The 25,648-nt window shown below is 41.8% G+C and overlaps 1 protein-coding gene across 7 annotated transcripts in view; it reads left to right on the top strand.

Annotated features, from left to right (window-relative positions):
• The first annotated feature begins 324 nt into the window (after window positions 1-324).
• LOC135510447 (basement membrane-specific heparan sulfate proteoglycan core protein-like) overlaps window positions 325-25,648 on the top strand; it is a 29,181-nt gene continuing 3,857 nt past the window's right edge. For 2 of the 7 annotated variants that reach the window (XM_064931377.1, XM_064931380.1), the window contains exons 1-22: window positions 325-490; window positions 6,606-6,650; window positions 6,804-7,073; window positions 7,194-7,460; window positions 7,667-7,924; window positions 8,009-8,293; window positions 9,636-9,896; window positions 13,005-13,289; window positions 14,404-14,664; window positions 15,060-15,338; window positions 16,370-16,642; window positions 16,819-17,091; window positions 17,191-17,511; window positions 17,605-17,883; window positions 18,436-18,684; window positions 20,154-20,279; window positions 20,399-20,423; window positions 20,512-20,585; window positions 21,724-21,774; window positions 21,882-21,965; window positions 23,628-23,690; window positions 23,815-23,889. In XM_064931377.1, coding sequence (XP_064787449.1) covers window positions 460-490; window positions 6,606-6,650; window positions 6,804-7,073; window positions 7,194-7,460; window positions 7,667-7,924; window positions 8,009-8,293; window positions 9,636-9,896; window positions 13,005-13,289; window positions 14,404-14,664; window positions 15,060-15,338; window positions 16,370-16,642; window positions 16,819-17,091; window positions 17,191-17,511; window positions 17,605-17,883; window positions 18,436-18,684; window positions 20,154-20,279; window positions 20,399-20,423; window positions 20,512-20,585; window positions 21,724-21,774; window positions 21,882-21,965; window positions 23,628-23,690; window positions 23,815-23,889 — 4,135 coding nt within the window. In that variant the 5' untranslated portion in view covers window positions 325-459. Of the gene's footprint in view, window positions 502-6,605; window positions 6,651-6,803; window positions 7,074-7,193; window positions 7,461-7,666; window positions 7,925-8,008; window positions 8,294-9,635; window positions 9,897-13,004; window positions 13,290-14,403; window positions 14,665-15,059; window positions 15,339-16,369; window positions 16,643-16,818; window positions 17,092-17,190; window positions 17,512-17,604; window positions 17,884-18,435; window positions 18,685-20,153; window positions 20,280-20,398; window positions 20,424-20,511; window positions 20,586-21,723; window positions 21,775-21,881; window positions 21,966-23,627; window positions 23,691-23,814; window positions 23,890-25,648 lie in introns of all 7 variants that reach the window. The other 5 variants (XM_064931378.1, XM_064931381.1, XM_064931379.1 and 2 more) reach the window with 4 other exon arrangements.

The following is a 25,648-nucleotide window of genomic DNA, read 5'->3' on the forward strand; positions in this document are numbered from 1 at the left end:
GTGTGTGTGTGTGTGTGTGTGTGTGTGTGTGTGTGTGTGTGTGTGTGTGTGTGTGTGTGTGTGTGAGAAGGGAGAGGTGGCTGCAACTGGTAGATCTATCTAACTATCTAGCTATCTATCTATCTATGCAAATGTAACAAACGTCTCCACATTCTTATATCAAACCACAAGCTCTCAACTCATCTCAGGTCTCTATTCTCGTTCCATCCTCCTTTCTTCCAATAATGAGGAAGGAACCAGTGAGGCAATGGAGCTAACCATAAGCAGAAGTTTGTCAAAAAATAAACACGGCTTTAACCATTACTCTTTTTTTCTCTCAGTCTTTGTACATTTCTGTAGAATGATTCTCTCTATTTCTCTGTGTGATGGTAAAGAGGCGTGAACTAATCCGTCTGTCATCGTATAAGAAGTAGAGGGGTTCGTCAGAAGAACTGTAGTTCAGAGTTCCAGCAGGACAGAATGGAGCCCACCTTGCTCTGTGTGTTACTCTGTAAGTACTGAGTGAGTGTGTTTGTGTATGAACACTAATTACCTGATTTACTAAACCTTTGATGGAAAAAAGGAATAAGACAATTATGTAAATGTAGACAGTTTTATGTTTTTAGCTTTTTGGTTTTATTCCTTATTGATAAAACGGTGCAAATGCTTATTAGTAAATTATACCAAAATTATATTGCTGGACATAAGTCTCTGGCCTTTTAAAGCTGCAGTCCGTAATTGAAACTACCACAAAACGGCCACCCTGTCACTTGCTGTGGTATACAGCTGAGGAATGTTGCTAGGGGAATTAATTCATGTACAATATTTGTTTACACTGATATTGTTAACAAACATTGTCATAAAATAACAGTATATTCTGTGTTATATTTTGAATTTATATAGCGCTTTTTAAGTGCAAGGCGACCAGTTGTGTGTCAGAACTCTCACCACACATCAGCTATTAGGTGGAGAGGTGAGGAGTGATACAGTGCCTTCAGAAAGTATTCATACCCCTTGACTAATTTCACATTTTGTTGTGTTACAGCCTGAATTCAAAATGTATTAAATTGTTTACTTTTCTCACCCATCTACACACAATACCCAAAATGACAAAGTGAAAACATGTTTTTAGAAATGTTTGAAAATCTATTGAAAATGAAATACAGAATATCTTACATAATTATTCACACCCCTGAGTCATTACTTTATAGAATCAACTTTGATAGCGATTACAGTTGTGAGTTTTTCTGGGTAAGTCTAAGAGCTTTCTACACATGGACTGTGCAGTATTTGGCGATTACTCTTTTTAAAATGATTCAAGCTCTGTCAAATTGGTTGTTGATCATTGCTAGACAACCATTTTCAGGTCTTGCCATAGATTTTCAAGTAAAGTGAAAACTATCTCAGCCACTCAAGAACATTGACTATCCTCATGGTAAGCAACTCCAATGTAGATTTGGCCTTGTGTTTTAGGTTACTGTCCTGCTGAAAGGTGAATTCATGTCCTGGGTCTGGTGGAAAGCAGACAACCAGTTTTTCTCTAGGATATTGCCTGTGCTTAACTCTATTTTTTATCCTGAAAAATTCCCCAGTCCTCGATTGCAAGCATACCCATAACATGATGCAGTCCCCACTTGAAAATATGAAGAGGGGTACTCATTATTAATGTATTGTCACGCCCTGGCCTTAGTTTTCTGTGTTTTAGGCCAGGGTGTGACATGGGTGATTTATTGTATATTGTCTTGTCTAGGGGTTTATTAGATTTATGGGGTTGTGTTCAGTGTAGTTGTCTAGGTAAGTCTATGGTTGCCTAGAGTGGTTCTCAATCAGAGGCAGGTGTTTATTGTTGTTTCTGATTGGGAACCATATTTAGGCAGTCATAATCTTTGGGTATTTTGTGGGTGGGTGTCTCCTGTGTTAGTGTTTGTGCAACAACGGGACTGTTTTCGGGTTTTCACGTTTCTTGTTTTGTATTCTTTGCACAAAAAAAACACTATTGCTTTGCCACATTGTTTTGCGGAATTACTTTAGTATGTTGTTGCAAACAGGATGCATGTTGTGGAATATTTGTATTCTGTACAGGCTTCCTTCTTTTCACTCTGTCAATTAGGTTAGTATTGTGGAGTAACTACAATGTTGTTGATCGATCCTCAGTTTTCTCCTATCACATCCATTTAACTTTAATTTTAAAAAGTCACCATTGGCCTCATTGTGAAATCCCTGAGTAGTTTCCTTCCTCTATGGCAAGTTAGTGAGGAAGGACACCTGTTTCTTTCTAGTGACTGGGTGTATTGATACACTATCCAAAGTGTAATTACCAATTTCACCATGTTCAAATGGATATTCAAGTCTGCCTTTTAAAAAATTGTCCAATCTACCAATAGGTGCCCATCTTTAAGAGATATTGGAAAACCTGGTCTTGTGGTTGAATCTGTGTTTGAAATTCACTTCACAACTGAGGGGCCTTAGAACTAATAGTCTGTGTGTGGTACAGAGATGAGGTAGTCATTCTAAAATCATATTAAACACTATCATTGCACACAGAGTGAGTCCATGAAATGTATTATGTGACTTGTTAAACACATTTCACTTCTGAACTTATGTAGGCTTGTCATAACAAAGGGGTTGAATACTTATTGAATACTGAAATGTCTGCTTTTCGTTTGTAGATAACTATGGGGTATTGTGTGTAGGCCAGTGACAAAGCATCTCAATCTAACCCATTTGAAATTCAGGCTGTAACACAACAACATGTGGAAAAGTCAAGGGGTGTGAATAATTTCTGAAGACACTGTATTATGCCAACTAGTAATAAGGGGGATGATTAGGTGGCTATGATGGAAGGGGGCCAGGTTGGGAATGTTGCCATGACACCAGGGTTAACATCCCTAGTCTTGCAATAAGTGACATGGGATTTTTAATAACCACAGAGAGTCAGGACAACCATTTAACTTCCTATCAAAAAGACAGCAACCAAAGCAGGGTAATGTCACCTAGACTGCCCTGGGATCTCCCTAGACCAGAGGAAAGAATGGCCCCTACTGACCCTCCAACACCACTTCCAGCAGTCTCCCATCCAGAGACAGACCAGGCCCGACCCTGCTTAGCTTCAGAAGCAAGCCAGCAGTGGGATGAAGGGTGGTATGCTGCTGGTACTGTAGGTGACAACATGTAAAGTGACAACATGTAAAGTGACATGTGATAACAAACTACACGTCATTAAACTACAAATATTTTAGCACATGAAAACACGATCTTGTGAAATAAATGAGACATGGGGTTACAGAATTTCAATGTGATACCATGAAACTAAACGTGATAACATTTTCACAACTAAAACAGCAAATTAAAATGTTCTAATTTACCATTTTTTCATGTGAAAATACAATTCTACAGAGTTAGGTTTTCCCATGTGAAAGTTTTTCACACGTGAAATTGTTGCAATTCACATGTGAGGTGGAAATGTAATTATTCTCTCATGAAAAGGTGGTGTTAATATGAATTTAATACATGTGAACATATGGTTTCAAGATTTACCTCACGTCTCTTGTTGTCACGTTTGAAAATGTCAGCGCAACATGTGAAAACAGCTATTTCACATGTGAAAATGCAATTTTAATGTGAAAGCGCACATTTCACCTGAGTCTTTTTTGCAAGGGATGTAATTAAATGGTGTATGAGTTTTAAGGTGAGTGACATGCTCTACATTTGACATGATCACTTCAATATGACCCCACCTGGGATTTGAAACTCAGAACCTCTACATTTGGGGTACGCTGATCTTTCTGCTGCACTAACAAGTCTGTACAGTCGCATTCTCAGAAGTCCCCCACAGATGAATTGTTCGTATACATCTACGCACTTTGCAAAATAATGCCATCTGCACTGCTATTTTAGTTCTCAGTTAATCTGACTATTCTGTCATCATTGATTTAATTTCCTGGAGTCAGTAATTTAAAGGTTTTCTGTATAGTTGTCTAATGTTGGTGGGGCATATTATTCTGTTTTAATGTTACTCCTGAATAACTATGATAAATATAATAGGTTTTATTGAGTGTATTTTAAACAAAGCTGAGATTTACAGTAAAGTTCAACGTTTAGCAATATAGGTGAAATTAGTTATTGACACACAAACGGTGCCGTGGAAGATTGGAATGCCATGAACCAAGAGATTGTGAGTTTCAATCAAATCACATTTTATTGGTCTCATACACATATTTAACAGATGTTATTGCGGGTTCGGCGAAATGCTTGTGAGGACATGTTGCATTTAGATTAGATTAGTTGTTTATTTAGCCACATGCATAAGGTCACAGATGTAATTGCAGTGTACAGTGAAATACTTTAAACTCTGAGATCCAACAGTTCAGGTGTAAATGAAACAATAATAAAAACATAAAAAATAATATATACATATTTACAACTGTGACAATGAAAAATACAAATGTCCATTAAGGTGTGGGCAGGGTAATTGTCGGTATTGGGCTGTGATGCAGTTGACATACTAGGCTGTAATGCAGCCCGACAGTGTGCTCTTGATGGTGTTCCTGTAGAATACTGTGAGGCCCCTTGGGAAAATGCCGAATTTCATCAGCCTCCTGAGGTTAAAGAGTTGCTGTCGAGCCCTTCTCACCACGGTGTCTGTGTGGTTTGACCATTTCAGCTCCTCTCACATATGTACGCCAAGGAACTTTAAGTTTTTGACCGTCTCCACAGCAACCCCATTGATGAGGATGGGGGCTTGTCCATCCTGGTTCCTCCTGAGGTCCACAATCAGCTCCTTTATTTTGCTGAAGGTGAGGGAGTGGTTGTTTACCTGGCACTACACCTGCAGAGTGCCTACCTCCTCCATGTATGGTGTCTCGCCGCTGTTGGTAATCAGGCCTACTACTGTTGTGTCGCCAGTGAACTGGATGATGGAGTTGGAACTGTTTGAGGCCATGCAGTTGTGGGTATACAGGGAGTACAGCAGATGACTGAGGATGCACCCTTGTGGGGCCCCTGTGTTGAGAATCCGTTTGGATGAGGTAATGTTGCGTATCTTCACCACCTGAGGGCTACCCGTCAGGAAGTCCAGGACCCAGTTGCATAAGGAAGAGTTCAGTCCCAGGGCTGTGAGTTTTCTGGTGAGCTTAGAGGGCACTATGGTATTGACGGCCGAGCTGTAGTCAATGAACAGCAACCTCAGATGTGCAATCCTCTTGTCCGGGTGTGTGAGGGCTGCTTGCAGTGAAATGGCGATTGTGTTATTCATGGATCTGTCAGGGCAGTAGGGGAAATGGAGAGGGTCGTGTGTGTCGGGGAGGGAGGATGTGATGTAGTCTTTGACAAGTCCCTCAAAGTATTTCATAATGATGGAATTGAGTGCAATGGGTCAGTTGTACGTACACAGCTCTCAACCACCTGCAGAAGAGGAATCCATGTGAGGATTGGCAGGACAGAGAAGCTATGTCTGGTAGGACGAGAGGCGGGGGTGTGTGTCCGTTTGTAAATTACAGCTGGTGCACGATTTCTAATATTAAAGAAGTCTCGGGGTTTTGCTCACCTGAGGTAGAGTACCTCATGATAATCTGTAGACCACACTATCTACCAAGATAATTCTCATCTATATCATTCGTAGCCACCACCGATGCTGGCACTAAGACCGTACTCAACGAGCAGTATAAGGACATAAGCAAACTAGACAATGTGCATCCAGAAGCAGTGCACCTAGTGGCCGGGGACTTTAATGCAGGCAAACTTAAATCAGTTTTACCAAATATCTACCAGCATGTTGAATGTGCAACAAGAGGGAAAAAAATCTCTAGAACACCTTTACTCCATCCCTCACCCTCCATTTGACAAATCTGACAATAATTCTATCCTCCCGACTCCTGCTTACATGCAAAAACTAAAGCAGGAAGTACCAGTGACTTGCTCAATACGGACGTGGTCAGATGACCAATGACATTGAGGAGTATACCACCTCAGTCACCATCTTCATCAATGAGTGCATCGACGACGTCGTCCCCACAGTGACAGTACGTACATATCCCAACCTGAAGACATGATTTACAGTGAACATCCACACTGAGCTAAAGGCTAGAGCTGCCGCTTTCATGAAGCGGTAGACTAATCCGGACACTTAAGAAATCTCGCTATGCCCTCAGACGAACCATCAAATAGGCAAAGCGTATAGGGAGGAGGTCAGAGACCTGGCAGTGTGGTGCCTGTTCTTTTAATTTGACTATTTATTACTTTAGTTTATTGAGTAAATATTTGTAACTGTTTCTTGAACTGCATTGTTGGTTAAGGGCTTGTAAGTAAGCATTTCACTGTAAGGTCTACAACACCTTTTGTATTCGGTGCTCGTTACAAATACAATTTGATTTGATATGGGTAGTGTTCCAAAACATTTGATTTGATGTGGAATCACATGTTTTTTCCTAATGAGGCAATTAACAGTTATACTCTTTCAGAATGAATGGCTATTATTCATTTAAAAGGGCTAAAATCTGTGGAAAATGCAGATTGCATCTTTAAAATGAAGTCCAGTAAGTATAAAGTATGTGGTGATCAGTAACATGAATATTGCATGTTATTTATTTAGAGATAACATTGGTGCAATGTGACTTTCTTTGTTGTAGTGCTGAATACACACATCAACTCTGGACACTCTGAAGATGATGATGGTAGATATTTGTTCACTTCATCAAGCCTCCATCTCTTAATGCTTCATCCTATTTCTTTATTTGTGATTTTTAAAGTTGATTTTGTCTGGACATATTTTGAGTTTTTAGTGTCTCGAAATAACATGTGTATCATGCTGGTTTGATTTTGTGCAGGAGTGGCAAAGGCTGTTCTGACCATACACCCCAACAGCTCCCAGATATTCAGTGGAGAGTCTGTCACTCTCAGATGTGTCATACAGGGGGGAGGAGTCACTGACTGGGAGTACAGATGGTTAAAACCCAGTACAGATCAATGTCCACAGAAAGAACATGAATGTATTATCAGTGCAGCTGAGTTTTCCCACAGTGGTGACTACAGTTGTCTGGGATCACATCAGCAGCAGGATTCTAAATGGAGTGATGCAGTCAGACTGACAGTGACACGTACGTCATCTTATCTCTCATTCACATATGTGCCTCCGGTCTTATAACCACTTGACATTGGGCACAATTTTAAGGATGCTGTTTAGTTGTTGTAAAAACATCTGCTGTGTGTTTCCTCAGCTCTGCCCAAAGCTACACTGACTGTGAAGCCAAACCCTGTGTTCCCTGGGGAGACAGTTACTCTGACGTGTTCAGTAGAGTCTGACAGTAGCTGGAACTATCAGTGGTACAAAGACAGGAATGATAATGTAGTATCCCAGTCTGTCAGTCACACTCTCACTATCAATGGATCAACAGTGAATGAGGGTCCCTACTGGTGCCAGGGAGAGAGAGACTCCAGACCCACTTCTTCATCCATCAGTGACCCTGTCACTATCACTGTCAATGGTGAGTAGTGTCATACAGACACTATTTATATTAAGTCAATCATGGTCTGTGTGTCAGTATTCATAGTTTTGATAGAAAAACAAATACTTATTTCATTAAAGAAGTGTGGTGATCATACTTTGGAAAGATTGGTGCCCTAACTACATTTAATCATGATAGAATCTGCTCTATGTATGAATCAAATAACTTCATGTGTCTTTCTACAGCTCTGCCTGAGGCCTCAGTGAGTGTCTCTCCTCAGGGTCTCCTCTACTCTGGAGAGACAGTCAGTCTGCAGTGTGTCATACCTGGCTACACAGACTGGATGTACCTCTGGTTCAGAGACAACCAACAGCTACCCAGTCAGACCAGTAAAAGCATCACATTCCCCATCACTCAGACTGGTCAGTACAGATGTAAAGGGAAGAGGAGAGATCATCCCCAGAGGTCACATCCCAGTGATTATGTCACCATAAGTGTCACTGGTAAGTTCCCTACAATTGCTTGTATCACTGTAATCAGTGTAATTTGAAATAGCCAATGTATGTGTCTAATCTCTGTTTCATCAGCCTTTCCCAAAGCTACACTGACTGTGAAGCCAAACCCTGTGTTCCCTGGAGAGACAGTTACTCTGATGTGTTCAGTAGGGTCTGACAGTATCTGGAACTATAAGTGGTACAAAGACTGGAATTATAATGTCGTATCCCAGTCTGTCAGACACACTATAACAGGAGACACCCTCACCATCAGTAGAGCTGCTGAGTCTGACCAGGGTCTCTACTGGTGTCAGGGAGAGATCCAGTCCAGATCCATATCATCAATCATCAGTGATCCTGTCACTATCACCCTGAATGGTGAGTTACTTTGTAGTGTGTTTTTCTGTCATAGAGATGGACACTATTAATATAATGTTTTACATACACTGAGTGTACAAAACATGAGGAACACCTTCCTAATATTGATTTGCACCCCCTTTTGCCCCCAGAACAGCCTCAATTCATTGGGGCATGGACTCTAAAGGTTTCCAAAGCGTTCCATACGGATGCTTGCCCATGTTGACTCCAATGCTTCCCACAGTTGTGTGAATTTGGCTGGAAGTCCTTTGGGTGGTGCACCAATGTTGACTCATACGAGAAACTGTTAAGCGTGAAAAACCCAGCAGTGTTGCAGTTCTTGACACACTCAAACCGGTGCACCTGGAACCTACTACCAGACCCCTTTCAAAGGCACTTAAATATTTTGTCTTTCCCAGTCACCTTCTGAATGACAAACATACACAATACATGTCTCAATCGTGTCAAGGTTTAAAAATCCTTCTTTAACCTTTCTCCTCCCTTTCATCTACACTAATTGAAGTGGATATAACAAGTGACATCAATAAAGGATCATAGCTTTCACCTGGTCAGTCTGTCATGGAAAGAGCAGGTGTTCCTAATGTTTTGTACACTCAGTGTATGTCGACATGGTCTGTGTGCAAATGTTCCCTCTAATGTACTTCAAACAAGGAGGTGACTGAAAATCAGACGCTCTGCCTATTGGCTACTTAGCTTATTCAAGACCGTCTCAAAATACAACACTGACCCTTTAAGACATAAAAGAAATAGCTCTTTACCTGACTCTTTTTTTCAAAGATGGCTAGAAATGCACACATGTTGTGCTCTTGTAGGTAGCCACCTGTCCCCCATTGTTGAATGGCTCAGATCCATATTTTATGTGGCAATTGCTATTTGCATAATAGGCCTACTGCAGCCCTGATAAGTTATGGCGCACCGGTCTGTGTAGCGTGTGGGTCTGAGTTGTGCCTGTCAGTGTAATACAATCCTACACCAGTGTGCTCTGCCTACAGGAACATCTCTTGCACAGTTAGTTTTGCATACTATGGCTTGAATAGTTAGTATTGTTTAGGTATGTCATATTGAAAGTGGCTAACGTTGCGTTGATTCGATCACAATCGCCAGACAAGATCGCCATGTTGATAAATGGAAAATCAATCTCATGCTTCTTTGCTTGGGCTGATATTTCTTATGCACATGGTAGTTCCCCGTGCCCGCCTGTGCACAGTTTATAGGGGACATTTCCAGTGTGTATGTAAATCCAAAATATAAGTTACCATATTACCTACTAAAGAAAGACCCTACATTGGAAAGATTGGTGCTCTGACTTCATTTGTCTTCATATTTAACTGTGTTTCCACAGCTCTACCCAGAGCATCAGTGAGTATCTCTCCTCAGTTTGTCCTCTACCCTGGAGATACAGTCACTCTGCAGTGTGACATATCAGACTACACAGACTGGACGTACTACTGGTTTATAGACACCCATCACCTTCCCAGTCAGACCAGAAAAACCATCGCCATCTCTCTCCCTGACAAGGCTGGTCAGTACAGGTGTGTTGGGACGAGGAAAGGTCGGCCCCAGATGTCAAATCACAGCTCAGCTCTCCCCATCATCATCACTGGTGAGTACATATCTTTACATAATTTATCTAAGGATGAAAAACAATCTGATATGTCAGTCCTTACCCATCCTGCTGATAAGAGTTGGTCGGTTGTACTTACGGATTGGACAGTTTGTATAAATGAGTGTCAGGTGTCATGTCTCAGATTTTCTCTCCCATCATTGTCACTGGTGAGCTCACTGTTTGTCTTCAGTCTGGACTTTGTAAATTCAGAGCCAATGAGGGTTAATCTAAATACAAATATATACACTGTAAATTCTAACTAAATAGAGTCAAAATACCCATATGTAAAATATCAAAAAAATCAAATCAAATTTTATTTGTCACATACACATGGTTAGCAGATGTTAATGCGAGTGTAGCGAAATGCTTGTGCTTCTAGTTCCGACAATGCAGTAATAACCAACAAGTAATCTAACTAACAATTCCTAAACTACTGTCTTATACACAGTGTAAGGGGATAAAGAATATGTACATAAGGATATATGAATGAGTGATGGTACAGAGCAGCATAGGCAAGATACAGTAGATGGTATCGAGTACAGTATATACATATGAGATGAGTATGTAAACAAAGTGGCATAGTTAAAGTGGCTAGTGATACATGTATTACATAAGGATGCAGTCGGTGATATAGAGTACAGTATATACGTATACATATGAGATGAATAATGTAGGGTAAGTAACATTATATAAGGTAGCATTGTTTAAAGTGGCTAGTGATATATTTACATCATTTCCCATCAATTCCCATTATTAAAGTGGCTGGAGTTGAGTCAGTGTCAGTGTGTTGGCAGCAGCCACTCAATGTTAGTGGTGGCTGTTTAACAGTCTGATGGCCTTGAGATAGAAGCTGTTTTTCAGTCTCTCGGTCCCAGCTTTGATGCACCTGTACTGACCTCACCTTCTGGATGATAGCGGGGTGAACAGGCAGTGGCTCGGGTGGTTGATGTCCTTGATGATCTTTATGGCCTTCCTGTAACATCGGGTGGTGTAGGTGTCCTGGAGGGCAGGTAGTTTGCCCCCGGTGATGCGTTGTGCAGATCTCACTACCCTCTGGAGAGCCTTACGATTGAGGGCGGAGCAGTTGCCGTACCAGGCGGTGATACAGCCCGCCAGGATGCTCTCGATTGTGCATCTGTAGAACTTTGTGAGTGCTTTTGGTGACAAGCCGAATTTCTTCATCCTCCTGAGGTTGAAGAGGCGCTGCTGCGCCTTCTTCACGATGCTGTCTGTGTGAGTGGACCAATTCAGTTTGTCTGTGATGTGTATGCCGAGGAACTTAATACTTGCTACTCTCTCCACTACTGTTCCATCGATGTGGATAGGGGGTGTTCCCTCTGCTGTTTCCTGAAGTCCACAATCATCTCCTTAGTTTTGTTGACGTTGAGTGTGAGGTTATTTTCCTGAAACCACACTCCGAGGGCCCTCACCTCCTCCCTGTAGGCCGTCTCGTCGTTGTTGGTAATCAAGCCTACCACTGTTGTGTCGTCCGCAAACTTGATGATTGAGTTGGAGGCGTGCGTGGCCATGCAGTCGTGGGTGAACAGGGAGTACAGGAGAGGGCTCAGAACGCACCCTTGTGGGGCCCCAGTGTTGAGGATCAGCGGGGAGGAGATGCTGTTACCTACCCTCACCACCTGGGGGCGGCCCGTCAGGAAGTCCAGTACCCAGTTGCACAGGGCGGGGTCGAGACCCAGGGTCTCGAGCTTGATGACGAGCTTGGAGGGTACTATGGTGTTGAATGCCGAACTGTAGTCGATGAACAGCATTCTCACATAGGTATTCCTCTTGTCCAGATGGGTTAGGGCAGTGTGCAGTGTGGTTGAGATTGCAACATCTGTGGACCTATTTAGGCGGTAAGCAAATTGGAGTGGGTCTAGGGTGTCAGGTAGGGTGGTGGTGATATGGTCCTTGACTAGTCTCTCAAAGCACTTCATGATGACGGAAGTGAGTGCTACGGGGCGGTAGTCGTTTAGCTCAGTTACCTTAGCTTTCTTGGGAACAGGAACAATGGTGGCCCACTTGAAGCATGTGGGAACAGCAGACTGGTATAGGGATTGATTGAATATGTCCGTAAACACACCAGCCAGCTGGTCTGCGCATGCTCTGAGGGCGCGGCTGGGGATGAAGTCTGGGCCTGCAGCCTTGCGAGGGTTAACACGTTTAAATGTTTTACTCACCTCGGCTGCAGTGAAGGAGAGACCGCATGTTTCCATTGCAGGCCGTGTCAGTGGCACTGTATTGTCGTCAAAGCGGGCAAAAAAGTTATTTAGTCTGCCTGGGAGCAAGACATCCTGGTCCGTAACTGGGCTGGATTTCTTCCTGTAGTCCGTGATTGACTGTAGACCCTGCCACATGCCTCTTGTGTCTGAGCCGTTGAATTGAGATTCTACTTTGTCTCTGTACTGACGCTTAGCTTGTTTGATAGCCTTACGGAGGGAATAGCTGCACTGTTTGTATTCAGTCATGTTACCGGACACCTTGCCCTGATTAAAAGCAGTGCTTCGTGCTTTCAGTTTCACGCGAATGCTGCCATCAATCCACGGTTTCTGGTTAGGGAATGTTTTAATCGTTGCTATGGGAACGACATCTCCAACGCGCGTTCTAATGAACTCGCACACCGAATCAGCGTATTCGTCAATGTTGTTATCTGACACAATACGAAACATGTCCCAGTCCACGTGATGGAAGCAGTCTTGGAGTGTGGAGTCAGCCTGGTCGGACCAGCGTTGGACAGACCTCAGCGTGGGAGCTTCTTGTTCTAGTTTTTGTCTGTCGGCAGGTATCAGCAAAATGGAGTCGTGGTCAGCATTTCCGAAAGGGGTGCGGGGCAGGGCCTTATATGCGTCGCGGAAGTTAGAGTAACAGTGATCCAAGGTTTTTCCACCCCTGGTTGCACAATCGATATGCTGATAAAATTTGGGAGTCTTGTTTTCAGATTAGCCTTGTTAAAATCCCCAGCAACAATGAATGCAGCCTCCGGATAAATGGTTTCCAGTTTGCAAAGAGTTAAATAAAGTTCGTAAATATACCTTTATCACAATGTTACAGCAACAACTGAATTACCAGGCATGTATCCACATGTGTTCTGCTCTGTTTCCTCAGCTCTGCCCAAAGCTACACTGACTGTAAAACCCAACCCTGTGTTCCCTGGAGAGACAGTTACTCTGATGTGTTCAGTAGGGTCTGACAGTATCTGGAGCTATAAGTGGTACAAAGACAGGAATTATTATGTAGTATCCCAGTCTGTCAGACACACTATAACAGTAGACACCCTCACCATCAGTAGAGTTGCTGAGTCTGACCAGGGTCTCTACTGGTGTCAGGGAGAGATCCAGTCCAGATCCATATCATCAATCAACAGTGATCCTGTCACTATCACCCTGAATGGTGAGTAACTTTGGTGGGTGATTAGAACTGGCTGGCAGTCGGCATGCCAATTAATCCCAAAGGTGTTCGATGGGGTAGAGGTCAGGGCTCTGTGCAGGCCAGTCAAGTTCTTCCACACCGATCTCGACAAGCCATTTATGTATGGACCTCGCTTTCTGTACGGGGGGGCATTGTCATCCTAAAACAGGAAAGGGCCTTCCCTACACTGTTGCCACAAAGTTGAAGCACAGAATCGTCCCGAATGTCATTGTATTCTGTAGCATTAAGATTTCCCTTCACTTGAATTAAGGGACCTAGCACAAACCATGAAAAACAGCCCCAGGAAATTATTCAACCTCCACCAAACTTTACAGTAGGCACTATCCATTTGGATGGGTAGCTTCCCCTGGCATCAGCCAAACCCAGATTTGACGGGTGGACATCACTCCAGGGAATCTGTTCCACTGCTCCAGCATCCAATGGCTGTGAGCTTTACACCACTCCAGCCGACGCTTGGCATTGAGCATGGTTATCTTATGCTTGTGTGCGGCTTCTCGGCCATGGAAACCCATATCATGAAGCTCCCAACAAACATTTATTGTGCTGAGTTTGCTTCTAGAGGCAGTTTGGAATGCAGTAGTTAGTGTTTCAACCGAGGACAGACTATTTTTACGCGCTCCTCACTTCAGCATTCGGCAGTCCTGTTCTGTACGCTTGTGTGGCCTACCATATTGCAGCCGTTGTTGCTCCTAGACGTTTCCATTTCACAATAACAACACTTACAGTTGACTACAGTTAGCTCTAGAATGGCAGAAATTTGACGAAATGACTTGTTAGAAAGGTGGCATCCTATGACGGTGTTGCATTGAAAGTCACTTAGCTCTTCAGTAAGGCCATTCTACTGCCAAGGTTTGTCTATGGAGATTGCATGGCTGTGTGCTTGATTTTATACACGTCAGCAACTGCTGTGGCTGAAAAAGCCGAATCCACTAATTTGAAAGGGTGTCCACATACTTGTGCATATATAGTTTATATGTCTAAAATAATAGTTACTGTACTACTTACTGAAGTTAGATCATACTTTGGAAAGATTGTTGCTCTGACTGCATTTGTCTTCATATAACTGTTTTCACAGCTCTGCCCATGGCCTCAGTGAAGATAGTCACTCCACTGGGTCTCCTCTACCCTGGAGAGACAGTCACTCTGCAGTGTGACATATCAGACTACACAGACTGGACGTACCGCTGGTTCAGATACAATGAAGAGCTTCTCACTAAGACCAGGAAAAACACCATCTCTCTCCCTGACCAGGCTGGTCAGTACAGTTGTGTTGGGACGAGGAAAGGTCGGCCCCAGATGTCATATTACAGCTCAGCTCTCCCCATCATCATCACTGGTGAGTACATATCTTTACATCATTTACCTAAGGATGAAAAACCATTTTTGCTTGATTAGCAATCTGATATGTCAGTCCTTACCCGTCCTGCTGATAAGAGTGGGTCGGTTGTACTCATGGAATGGACAGTTTATATAAATTACTTTCAGAAGTACCTCAGGGGGGGGTATCTCAGCTTTTCTCTCCCATCATTGTCACTGGTGAGCTCACTGTTTGTCTTCAATCTGAACTTTGTAAATTCAGAGCCAATGAGGGTTAATCTAAATACAGACATATACACTGTAAATTCTAACTGAATTGAGTCAACATATGTAAAATAGACTTTTATCACAATGTTACAGCATCAGCTGAATTACCAGGCTGGTATCCACATGTGTTCTGCTCTGTTTCCTCAGCTCTGCCCAAAGCTACACTGACTGTAAAACCCAACCCTGTGTTCCCTGGAGAGACAGTTACTCTGACGTGTTCAGTAGGGTCTGACAGTAGCTGGAGCTATAAGTGGTACAAAGACAGGAATGATAATGTAGTATCCCAGTCTGGTTACAGTAACATTGGAGTCTCTCACATCAGTAGAGCTGCTGAGTCTGACCAGGGTCAGTACTGGTGTGAAGGGAACAGTGTGTCTAGACCCACATCTTCACAACCAAGTAATGCTATTACTCTTACTGTAAAAGGTGAGTTACTTTGTTATGTTGTCATACAGATAGACTCTGTTGTTGTTGTTGAGTCAATCATGTTTAATTTATCAAGTAAGATATTGAACCCTGCCCAAGTCTCCTTGCTTAATTAACAGTCATATTTTGTGCCTTCAACTTTAGAGTTACAGTAAGGGAGACATGTTAAAGTGTTTTAGAAACCCTAATCGTGGCATTTTAACTGAACATATAGGCTGCTCACCTGCACATACTCCTTTTAGAAGTAAGACTTATTTTTTACCTGCAGCCAATCACAATCACTCTCTTCTATCACTCTCACAATCACAGCTCCAGGCATTCCATGCTTTTCTTACCTCTTGTTCTGAGCACCTGAGATTTAATATGCAACCTGCCACACGTCAAATTAATTCTGATTTTGTGTGAGGACAATGTTCTATACGATGGTCCAAAAACTTGACGTATCCAATCGCGGCCGACGTTTTGTAAGCGAACCACTCAATTTTGTCCCTACGTTATATTGGCATCGAACACGCCACCCTCCATAGGAGAGGGGGTGACCGCGACAATGTATTGTTCAAATGAGAGGCTGCCTGGATCTTTAATTTCAAGATGCTTGATGCCTTCAGTCTCAATGTAGATTTTGATCTGAAGCCATTCTAGTGATTATTGTGATTTTTCTATTCATTGTAAATGTTTGTAGGTCCATGTCGTCACATTGTATCTATGACCATATGCTTTCATTCATGTTTTTATATTTATATCATTAAATTAACCAATGATATCAAGCCACACCCTGCCATAATTACAGACACCTGTGTGTGTGCCCTTTGACACTCTTTTTCAAGTGTTTTAATCCACTAGCCAGCACCTCATCTTATCAGGTGTGCGTTTCTTTTGCCTTCAAGTCATTCAGGTAGACATTTTCTGTGTGTCTGTAGACTATTCTGCCTCACTGAATTATAATCAGTTATCCATCAAGAGGACATATCATGCAGCAGATCAAATTCATGGTTTCCAGATGCATCACACACGTCTCTTGATTCCAACAGATAGTCGTCCGACGGCCACACTGAGTTCAGACAACCAGGGTGTATTCACAGGAGACAATGTGACACTGAGATGTACTGTAGAGTCTCCTGGATGGATGTTTTACTGGTACAAACACAGACCAGACTTTACACCAGTAACCACAACCTCTGGATACTCCTACACACTCAGCGGGGTCAGTGTCTCTGATGGAGGACAGTACTGGTGCAGAGCTGGGAGAGGAGACCCAGTCTACTACACCCTGTACAGTGGCCCAGTCCAGATAAACATTACTGGTGAGTCAAAAACAGTTTTATGATAAATGGCTGTTAGTGAGGATAGAAAGTTATCTAGGGTATAATATTTTGTCTGATGACTTAAAGCTATATTCATGAGTAGACCTATTGATAAATAAATACATTTGAAATTGTGCAACTGTTTTTTGTTAGTTGTCTGTGTTGTGTCTATGCAGAGAGGCCTGTTGCTGTTCTGACCCTCCAACCAAACTGGACCCAAATATTCAGTGGAGAGACTGTTACTATGAGATGTGACATACAGGGAGGAGGAGACACTGACTGGAACTACAGATGGTATAAGAATAGTGAGTTAGTGATCCTATTTAACACAAAGACTGAGTACAGAATCAGTCCTGTCTACAGGTCTAACAGTGGTTCATATACCTGTGAGGGTGTAAAGGGTAACAAGCTCTCCAAGACCAGTGATGCTGTACAACTGACTGTGTCTGGTAAGTATATCTAATCATGTAAACATCTACTTTGGTAACTACAATTATTGCTAAAACTGAAAGTTAGAAAACAGAAGCCTGTCCTCTATCAAATCACAGATCAACCCAAGGCTGTCCTGAGTATCTCTCCTCAGTGGCTGAACCCTGGAGACTCAGTGTCTCTGAGTTGTGAAGTTGACAAGACGTCAACAGGCTGGAGGTTCTCCTGGTACAGGACTGTTCCCTACAGAGCTGGGTCACCCTCCCTATCAGACAGGTCTTACTCTCTACAGCCCCTATCTGACAATGTGACTAGTGAAGACTCCTACACTCTGATCCCTGCTGGTCCTACTCCCACAGGAGGATATGTGTGTAGAGCTGGGAGAGGAGACCCAGTCTATGACACACTCTACAGTCAACCTCAGTTTCTCTGGTCAGGAGGTAACCAACTGCATTGAAACTGTATCGAATTATATTTAAGTCACCCTCATGTGTCCATATAACTATAGGTTTGACTCTCTCTCTTTGTTTCAGATCTGCAGCCTTCAGTGTCTCTTACAGTAAATCCCAACACAACTCAACACTTTACATCAATGTCTCTCTCACTGAGCTGTGAAGAGAAGGGGAACTCTACTGGATGGAGACTGATGAGCTACAGAGAGAGAAGAGTGACGTCGGGGTGTTTCTCTAACTGGGGATTCATAGCAGGGTCTACATGTACCATCAGCTACACATACACATTGTCCAGTGGAGTGTTCTGGTGTGAGTCTGGATCAGGAGAGTACAGTAATGCTGTCAACATCACAGTAAATGGTATATCTATTGTACAACACTCAATAACATTTTTACATAGTGTAGCGACCCGCACAGACAGCTGTGTGATATAAGTTATGCTGTTTGTTGCGTTGGACTTACCAGTACCCAGTGTTTGCGGGGTCCTACATGTCAGTCAACCTGCTCTCTGCCAACCATGGGTGAGCCTGGAATGTTCCAGTGCCGGGCATCCTTGTGGTTTGTGGGGTGGCGGGAGGGTTTGGCATGGGTGTGGAAGGCCATGCTTAGCCATTGTTCTCTCTCTTAAGTTTTGCCTTAACAAGAGATGGTCACTGTTATTTTGTACTGTGATCCTTGATTTATTTGACATGGGCTACATTCAAACAGTAGCCTGTGTTGAGTTGGGTTAATAAACTGGGAATTCGTCAACTGAATCCTCTGTCTGGATATTTGTTAATTTATGATCCAGCCAGGTCATTACATTCTTTAACTGAATGATTGCATATCATAAAATACAAGCTCATAAGATGTTGATATATTATGAGTGATGACTCCAGATGTACAGTATTATTGATATATTATGTTACACAGATGGTGATGTGATCCTGGAGAGTCCTGTCCATCCTGTGACTGAAGGAGACACTCTGACTCTGACCTGTACATTTAGACATCAGGGAACAAATCCTAAACTCAAGACTGATTTCTACAAAGATGGAACACTCATCAAGAATGAGACCACAGGAGAGATGACCATCCCTACAGTATCCAAGTCAGATGAAGGATTCTATAAGTGTACATCTGATGAAGGAGAATCACCAGAGAGCTGGGTGACAGTGAGAGGTGAGAAAATGTGTATGATCACAACTAAGTTACCTTTTTATTATCTGTGTTAAAAACGTGATTTATGTGTTGATGTTAAAACTTCTCAGGCTGGGGGCAGTATTGAGTAGCTTGGATGAATAAGGTGCCCAGAGTAAACTGCCTGCTACTCAGGCCCAGCTGCTAATTTATGCATAATATTAGTGGATTTCGATAGTAAACACTCTGAAGTTTCTAACACTGTTTGAATGATGTCTGTGAGTAGAACATAACTCATATGGCAGGCAAAAAACGGAGAAAAAATCCAACCAGGAGGTTTGTAGTTTTTCAACTCATAGCCTATCGAATATACAGTGGGATATTGGTCATATTGCACTTCCTAAGGCTTCCACTAGATGTCAACAGTCTTTAGAACCTTGTTTGATGCTTCTACTGTGATGCTTCAACTGTGATACAGGGGGGAATGAGGGCTCTTTGAGTCATGGGTCTGGCAGAGTGCCATGAGCTGACCACGCACGTTCACGTTTGCCGTTCTGAAGACAAATGAATTGAATAAGTGAATATTTATAATGCTATTCTGACATCTGACTCCACAACATGGTGGATATCTTCATGGCTTGTTTGGGCTCTGAGCGCTGTCCTCAGATTATAGCATGGTGTGCTTTTTCCGTAAAGTTTTTTTGAAATCTGACACAGCGGTGCATTAAGGAGAGGTTTATCTAAAGTTCCATGTGTAATAATTGTATATTTTATCAATGTTTATGATAAGTATTTCTGTAAATTGATGTGGCTCTCTGCAAATCACTGGATGTTTTGGAGGCAAAACATTACTGAACATAACGCGCTAATGTAAACTGAGATTTTTTTAAATATAAATATGAACTTTATCGAACAAAACATACATGTATTGTGTAACATGAAGTCCTATGAGTGTCATCTGATGAAGATCATCAAAGGTTAGTGATTCATTTTATCTCTATTTCTGATTATTTCTTACTCCTCTTTGACTGGAAAAATGGCTGTTTTTCTGTGAATAAGTGCTGACCTAACATAATGATATGTTGTGCTTTCGTCAGAAAGCCTTTTTGAAATCGGACAATGTGTGGGATTAACAACAAATGTATCTTTAAAATGGTGTAAAATACTTGTATGTCTGAGGAATTTTAATTATGAGATTTGTGATGTTTTGAATTTGGCGTCCTGCACTTTCACTGGCTGTTGTCATATCGATCCCGTTAACGGGATCCCAACCATGAGAAGTTTTTAATATAGTTTGCGATTTACAGACCTAGAAAATATGATCTTTTAACTAAATTGTCAAAAGACGGGCCAGCCTGCTTTCTTTTCATGCTCTATACTGTAAACCCATATAACCTCTGAGTCTGTCCTGTTCTCTCTCCAGTCTCGCCAGTCTCAGATACATACAGGAATTGAACTACTAAATGTATGTTCTACCTCAGTCTGATGGTGTTGTGCTGTTCCCTCTCCAGTCTCTCCAGTCGTAGCTCCTGGATCCTCTACATCAGTCCTAGTAGGAGTGGTTGTGGGTCTGCTTGTTGCTGGTGTCCTACTGGTCATTATCCTGGTCCTGCTGGTGAGATATCAAAACAGCAAAGGTGAGACTTTTATCATTTCTCATTTATGGAAAATGTATTATTACGTTTGGAACAAAAATGTCTAAATTGAAATAGGTGAAGAAAGTTCAGTACATAACACAATGTGTTTGTCATTACAGGTTCCTGTTTCAACAGAATATTCTGGTGAGTACAGCTGTCTCTCAAGCATATTGATACATTAAGTATAACATCTTCTTTGTGCTTCTTATGCTGAGTATCTCTCTCCCTGTAGGCCCCCTCAGCCCCAGAGCACCAACCATGACCCCAAACAGGACCAAGGATCTGGGTATACACATCAGCAGCATGGTCAGTATCTCATCCCAAACCTCTACCACTCCTCTCTATGCAGTAGCGTGCCATGGTTCTGGGACGTTCAGTGAAGTCCTACACAGTCCCACCCGAATTAATCCACCTCTTATTACCATCATTATGATGCCATGGCTCTAGACACTATACATTTAGACAGAAACGCAGTATAACCAGGCGTTGCGTCACCTTGAAATTGTCATTTTTATTCAGAGAATTGCAGGGGAAGAGTACAACGAACCCCTTTCTCGCCTGTGACAGGCTTTGTAGCATCGGCGTCTACCTCTCCTGACAATGTCCAACTTTTCTTGAAAAGTTTGTCTTGAGAATGGCGTTATAATTATATCCTTGACCAAATCGATATCTTCTCCTTCCGCCATTGTAGGTTGAAAAAACAGCTTTGTAGTACGCAAATTAATTCTTTGATCAATTTCAGTTTCCTAGTTCTGAGACCTGCCCATATAGGACCTGCCTCTCAATATTGGTAATCCAATCAAAATACGTGCACGCACTACGCCTGCTAGCTGGCTCCTGTGTAACAATGGAGCCAGCCAGCAGGCGTACAATAGCCAACTCTAAAGCTGATTGGTGGACACTAAATTTTAATTTCCATTCACTTTAAGCTACAAACGCCCGCACTGTTGATTCTGAAGGCCTGAGGGCAGATTTTAGACCCCTGACAACACATGATGGCTGAATATGATTGGATAAAAGCTCTAACATAAAGACCAGCCCTCCAAATCTCAACCTGGGGCTGGAAGCAGTGCAACCAAGAGGAACGCTATGAAATGAAGAGTGTAACTCTTACTCTGGGGAATAATTTAATACATATTTGTGGGAAAATATATTTAAAAAAATAATTATATTCTGATGATGTTTAGGCCAGCAGAGAAGGCCTTGCTGGCCCTGACGACCCACCACTGTCTCTATGTAACCTCATACACTGACTCATAAACATGTACTTTTTATAACATCCAGCTTTGGGGTCAAAATTTTAATTCTGGTAAATTCCGAAAGTTATCCAAATGCATTATTCTTCCTGAATTGACTGGAATTTAAATGGAACTGACCCCAAGCCTGATAACAACATGTCCCAAGGCAACCAACCTAACCTGTATCTCTCTTCTTTGACCAACAGGTGACGCTAACATCTACGATACGATCAATTCCTCAGACAACAATGATAATGGTAGTGTAATTTAATGTTTTCAGTATGAATGTGCAGTAGTCTGCTGCTCTTCATTTAATATGACATGTAGTTTGACTAAGTGGAGGTGTTTGTGTATTATGTCTCAGATGCTGCTGGTGCTTCTGCTGCTGGACCAAGTCATGTGACTTACACCCAGATTCAACTGAAAAAGTTGGACAACAAAAAGAAAGGTGACTCAACTGTGACATACATTTATTTAAAAAAATGTGCAGTGTGTCCAAGAAGAGTGAAAATTATGTACAAAAAATAACCAGGCGATGTGGACAAAAAAATCTGTCTTATGATAAATGTACTGAGTTCGTTTACCTTCTCCTGGGCAGGTGGGACGCTATCGTCCCACCTGGCCAAAATCCGGTGAAATTGCAGAGCGCGAAATTCAAACTACAGTATTATAAATATTTAACTTTCATAAAATCACAAGTGTAATCCATCAAAATTAAGCTTAACTTCTTGTTAAACCAGCCGTGGTATCAGATTTCCAAAAAGGCTTTACGGCGAAAGCAAACCATGTGATTATCTGAAGACAGCGCCCGGCATACAAACACATGAAAAACATATTTCAACCAGACAGGTGTGACAAAGTCTGAAATGGTGATATAGAAAATGCCTTACCTTTTGATGTACCAGTTACATCACAAATGGTCCTTTTGTTCGATAATGATCTTTTTTAAATCCATAAAAACTCTGTTCTGTGGCGCGCTTCAGTCAATAATCCACCAGTTTCCATCCTTCAAAATGCATACAAAATGAATCCCAAATGTTACTAATAAACTTTCCAAACAAGTCAAACAACGTTAATAATCAAACCTTAGGTACCCTAATACGTAAATAAACGATACAATTTAAGAAGGAGAATCGTTATGGTCTTTACCGGAGAAAAATACCAAAGAACGCGCTCTCTTCCACGCACTTGGAAACCCTACAGCCAAAATGGCAGCCATCTAGAAAAACTACAATTCCTGGTTAATTTTTCCAAAAACCAGCCTGAAACTAAAGACTGTTGACATCTAGTGGAAGCCATAGGAACTGCAATCTGGGAGGACTTGGCCTTATAATTAAAGTGATAGTCATTGAAAATAGTTGTAGGCTGAAATTATTTTGGGGGGGGGGGTGGTTTGTCCTCTGAGTTTCGCCTGCCATATCAGTTCTGTTCTACCCACAGACATAATTTGAACAGTTTCAGAAACGTTAGAGTTTTATTTATCCAAATTTACCAATTATATGCATATCCTAGCTTCTGGGTAACAAGCTGTTTACTTTTGGCACACTCTGGGCACACTTTTCATCCAGACGTCAAAATACTGCCCCCTACCCAAGAGGTTAACTAATATGACTAGTTGGATGGTTGTAGCCATCTATTGTCCAATCAACAATCACACATATTAGCAAAGCTATTTCATTTTAAACTTCACATTTCTCTAGTATAAGCTACTTATCGTAATAAACAATATCAGCAAAATTCCCACGATAAGTGGTTGGTGTCGATCATATTTGGTTTATCACCCCAGCTGTAGTATAAAAATTACATGTACTGTGTGTGTATGTACTGTGTGTGTATGTACGCCCAATTTTTCAGTTTTCGATTTGTTAAATTTTTTTGAAATATCCAATAAATGTCGTTCCACTTCATGATTGTGTCCCACTTGTTGTTGATTCTTCACAAAAAAATACAGTTTTATATCTTTATGTTTGAAGCCTGAAATGTGGCAAAAGGTTGCAAAGTTCAAGGGGGCCGAATACTTTCGCAAGGCATTTATATTTATATATATATATATATATAAATAAAACATTTACGAATTGACAAATGTTCTGCTCTTGTTCCTCCTCTTCAGAAAAACTAGCTGATCCAGCTAAAGATCCAGTCTACTCTGTGGTGAAAACAAGCAAAGCGACAGGTAAGACCCAGTCTGCAAGTTGCCCGTCATTCAAATCAAAATGTGCAATTTTGTAGTTTCAGATGAAGCAGCAGAATATGCAATAAACTAATTTAATTTGTTGACTGAAAATGTCCATTGTCAGCAGCAGCTGGACCTGATGATGTCACCTATGCTGAGGTTGACCTCAAAAACAAGGCCAAAGCCAAGAAGAAGAGAGGTAAATATTGTTGAATATTTATATTTCTAAGGGATAACCAACGAGGGGCTATGCATTCTTTGGAAAATGATGCATGGTGTGAAATGTTGTCCTTTATAAATAATGCATCTCTGTATAAGGTTGCAGGAAAACAAATTCACCAACCTTCCACAGAGTTGCATTCTTTTCCAGAGAACGCATAGAGCCCTGAGTTGATTATCTCGCTTGTACCACGGCTATATTTTAACACAGTAAAAATGTGTTCATTTACCGGTAGAAATGTATTCAAGATCCAATGAAGTAGCTAGCTAGCAAGTTACTAGATAGCTACAGTAGTTGCCATGCTAACCAAACAAAGAGACTTGCTAGCTTAGCTAATTAACCATCCTCCGAGCTTATGAAAATCAAATTCAACAATGCCAACGATGTTATCAATTCGACTTTTCAACAGCAGCTAAAACATCGGACATGTAAGAATCAACTTCATAGCCATTGAATATTGCAGTGCATTATTTAAGCAATAAGGTCCGAGGAGGTGTGGTGTATGGCCAATATACCACGGCTAAGGGCAGTTGTTCTTAAGCATGGCGCAACGTGGAGTGCCTGGACATAGCCCTTAGCCGTTGTATGTTGGCCATATATCACAGACACCCGAGGTGCCTTATTGCTATTATAAACTGGTTACCAATGTAATTAGAGCAATGTTTTTTTCATTCCGTGGTATACGGTCTGATATACTACGGCTGTCAGGCAATCAGCATTCAGGGGTTGAACCACCCAGTTTATACATCAAAATCATGCATGCTCTAGAATGCCCTTCAAGCCAATCAGAAATGAGTATTCAACAATGCCACGGTATAATGTTTTGTAGAACTGTAAGTGTTTTCTGATATTTTGTTATCACCCCCTATAAAAACAGCAACGCCACCTGAGGCAGATTCAGTCTATTCTAAAGTAAAGCCAGCCCCCGGTAAGACTAAGGACTCGATTCAATCCGTATTGCGGAAGTTCAGTGAAAAAGGGGATGAAGGGAATGGTTGCAGTTTAACAGGCTCCTAACCAACTGTGCTATTTATAACTTCTTGATATCAGAAAAGTGATTACTCACCTCGAACTAGATGACAATTTTTTTTTCTATAATGAGTCCGATGCGAAGGACATACTCCATTCCATACTATCCTACTTACAGGACAATAAAAACTGTATCTTATGTTTCACCGGGTAGTGGCTGAATGACGACACAGATCATTTACAGTTGGCTGGGTTTTCGTGCATCGGCAGGACAAAACAGCTACCTCTAAAGACAAGGGTGGGGGAGTGTGTGTCTTTGTGAATAACAGCTGGTGAGCGATGTCCTATATCTATGAAGACTAGATCACCTTTACGCCACACACAGAGACACATACAAAGCTCTCCTTCGCCCTCCATTTGGCAAATCTGACCATAATTATATTCTCCAGATTAAACTAATGCAAGACGTACCAGTGATTTGCTCAAATACTTAACTTGTCAGATGACGTGGATGCTACTCTACAGGATTGTTTTGCACAGACTGGAATATGTTCCGGGATTCATCCAATGGCATTGAGGAGTATACCATCTGAGTCACCGGCTTCATCAATAAGTGCATCAACGTCGCCTCCACAGCCACCCTACGTACATATCCCATCCAGAAGCCATGGATTACAGGCAACATCTGCACCGAGCTAAAAGCTAGAGATGCCGCTTTCAAAGACTGGGATACTAATCTGGACGCTTAAAAAAAATCCCGCTATGCTCT

Source organism: Oncorhynchus masou, chromosome 23, assembly GCF_036934945.1.
Source record: "Oncorhynchus masou masou isolate Uvic2021 chromosome 23, UVic_Omas_1.1, whole genome shotgun sequence".
In the NCBI taxonomy this organism is placed as follows: Eukaryota; Metazoa; Chordata; class Actinopteri; order Salmoniformes; family Salmonidae; genus Oncorhynchus; species Oncorhynchus masou.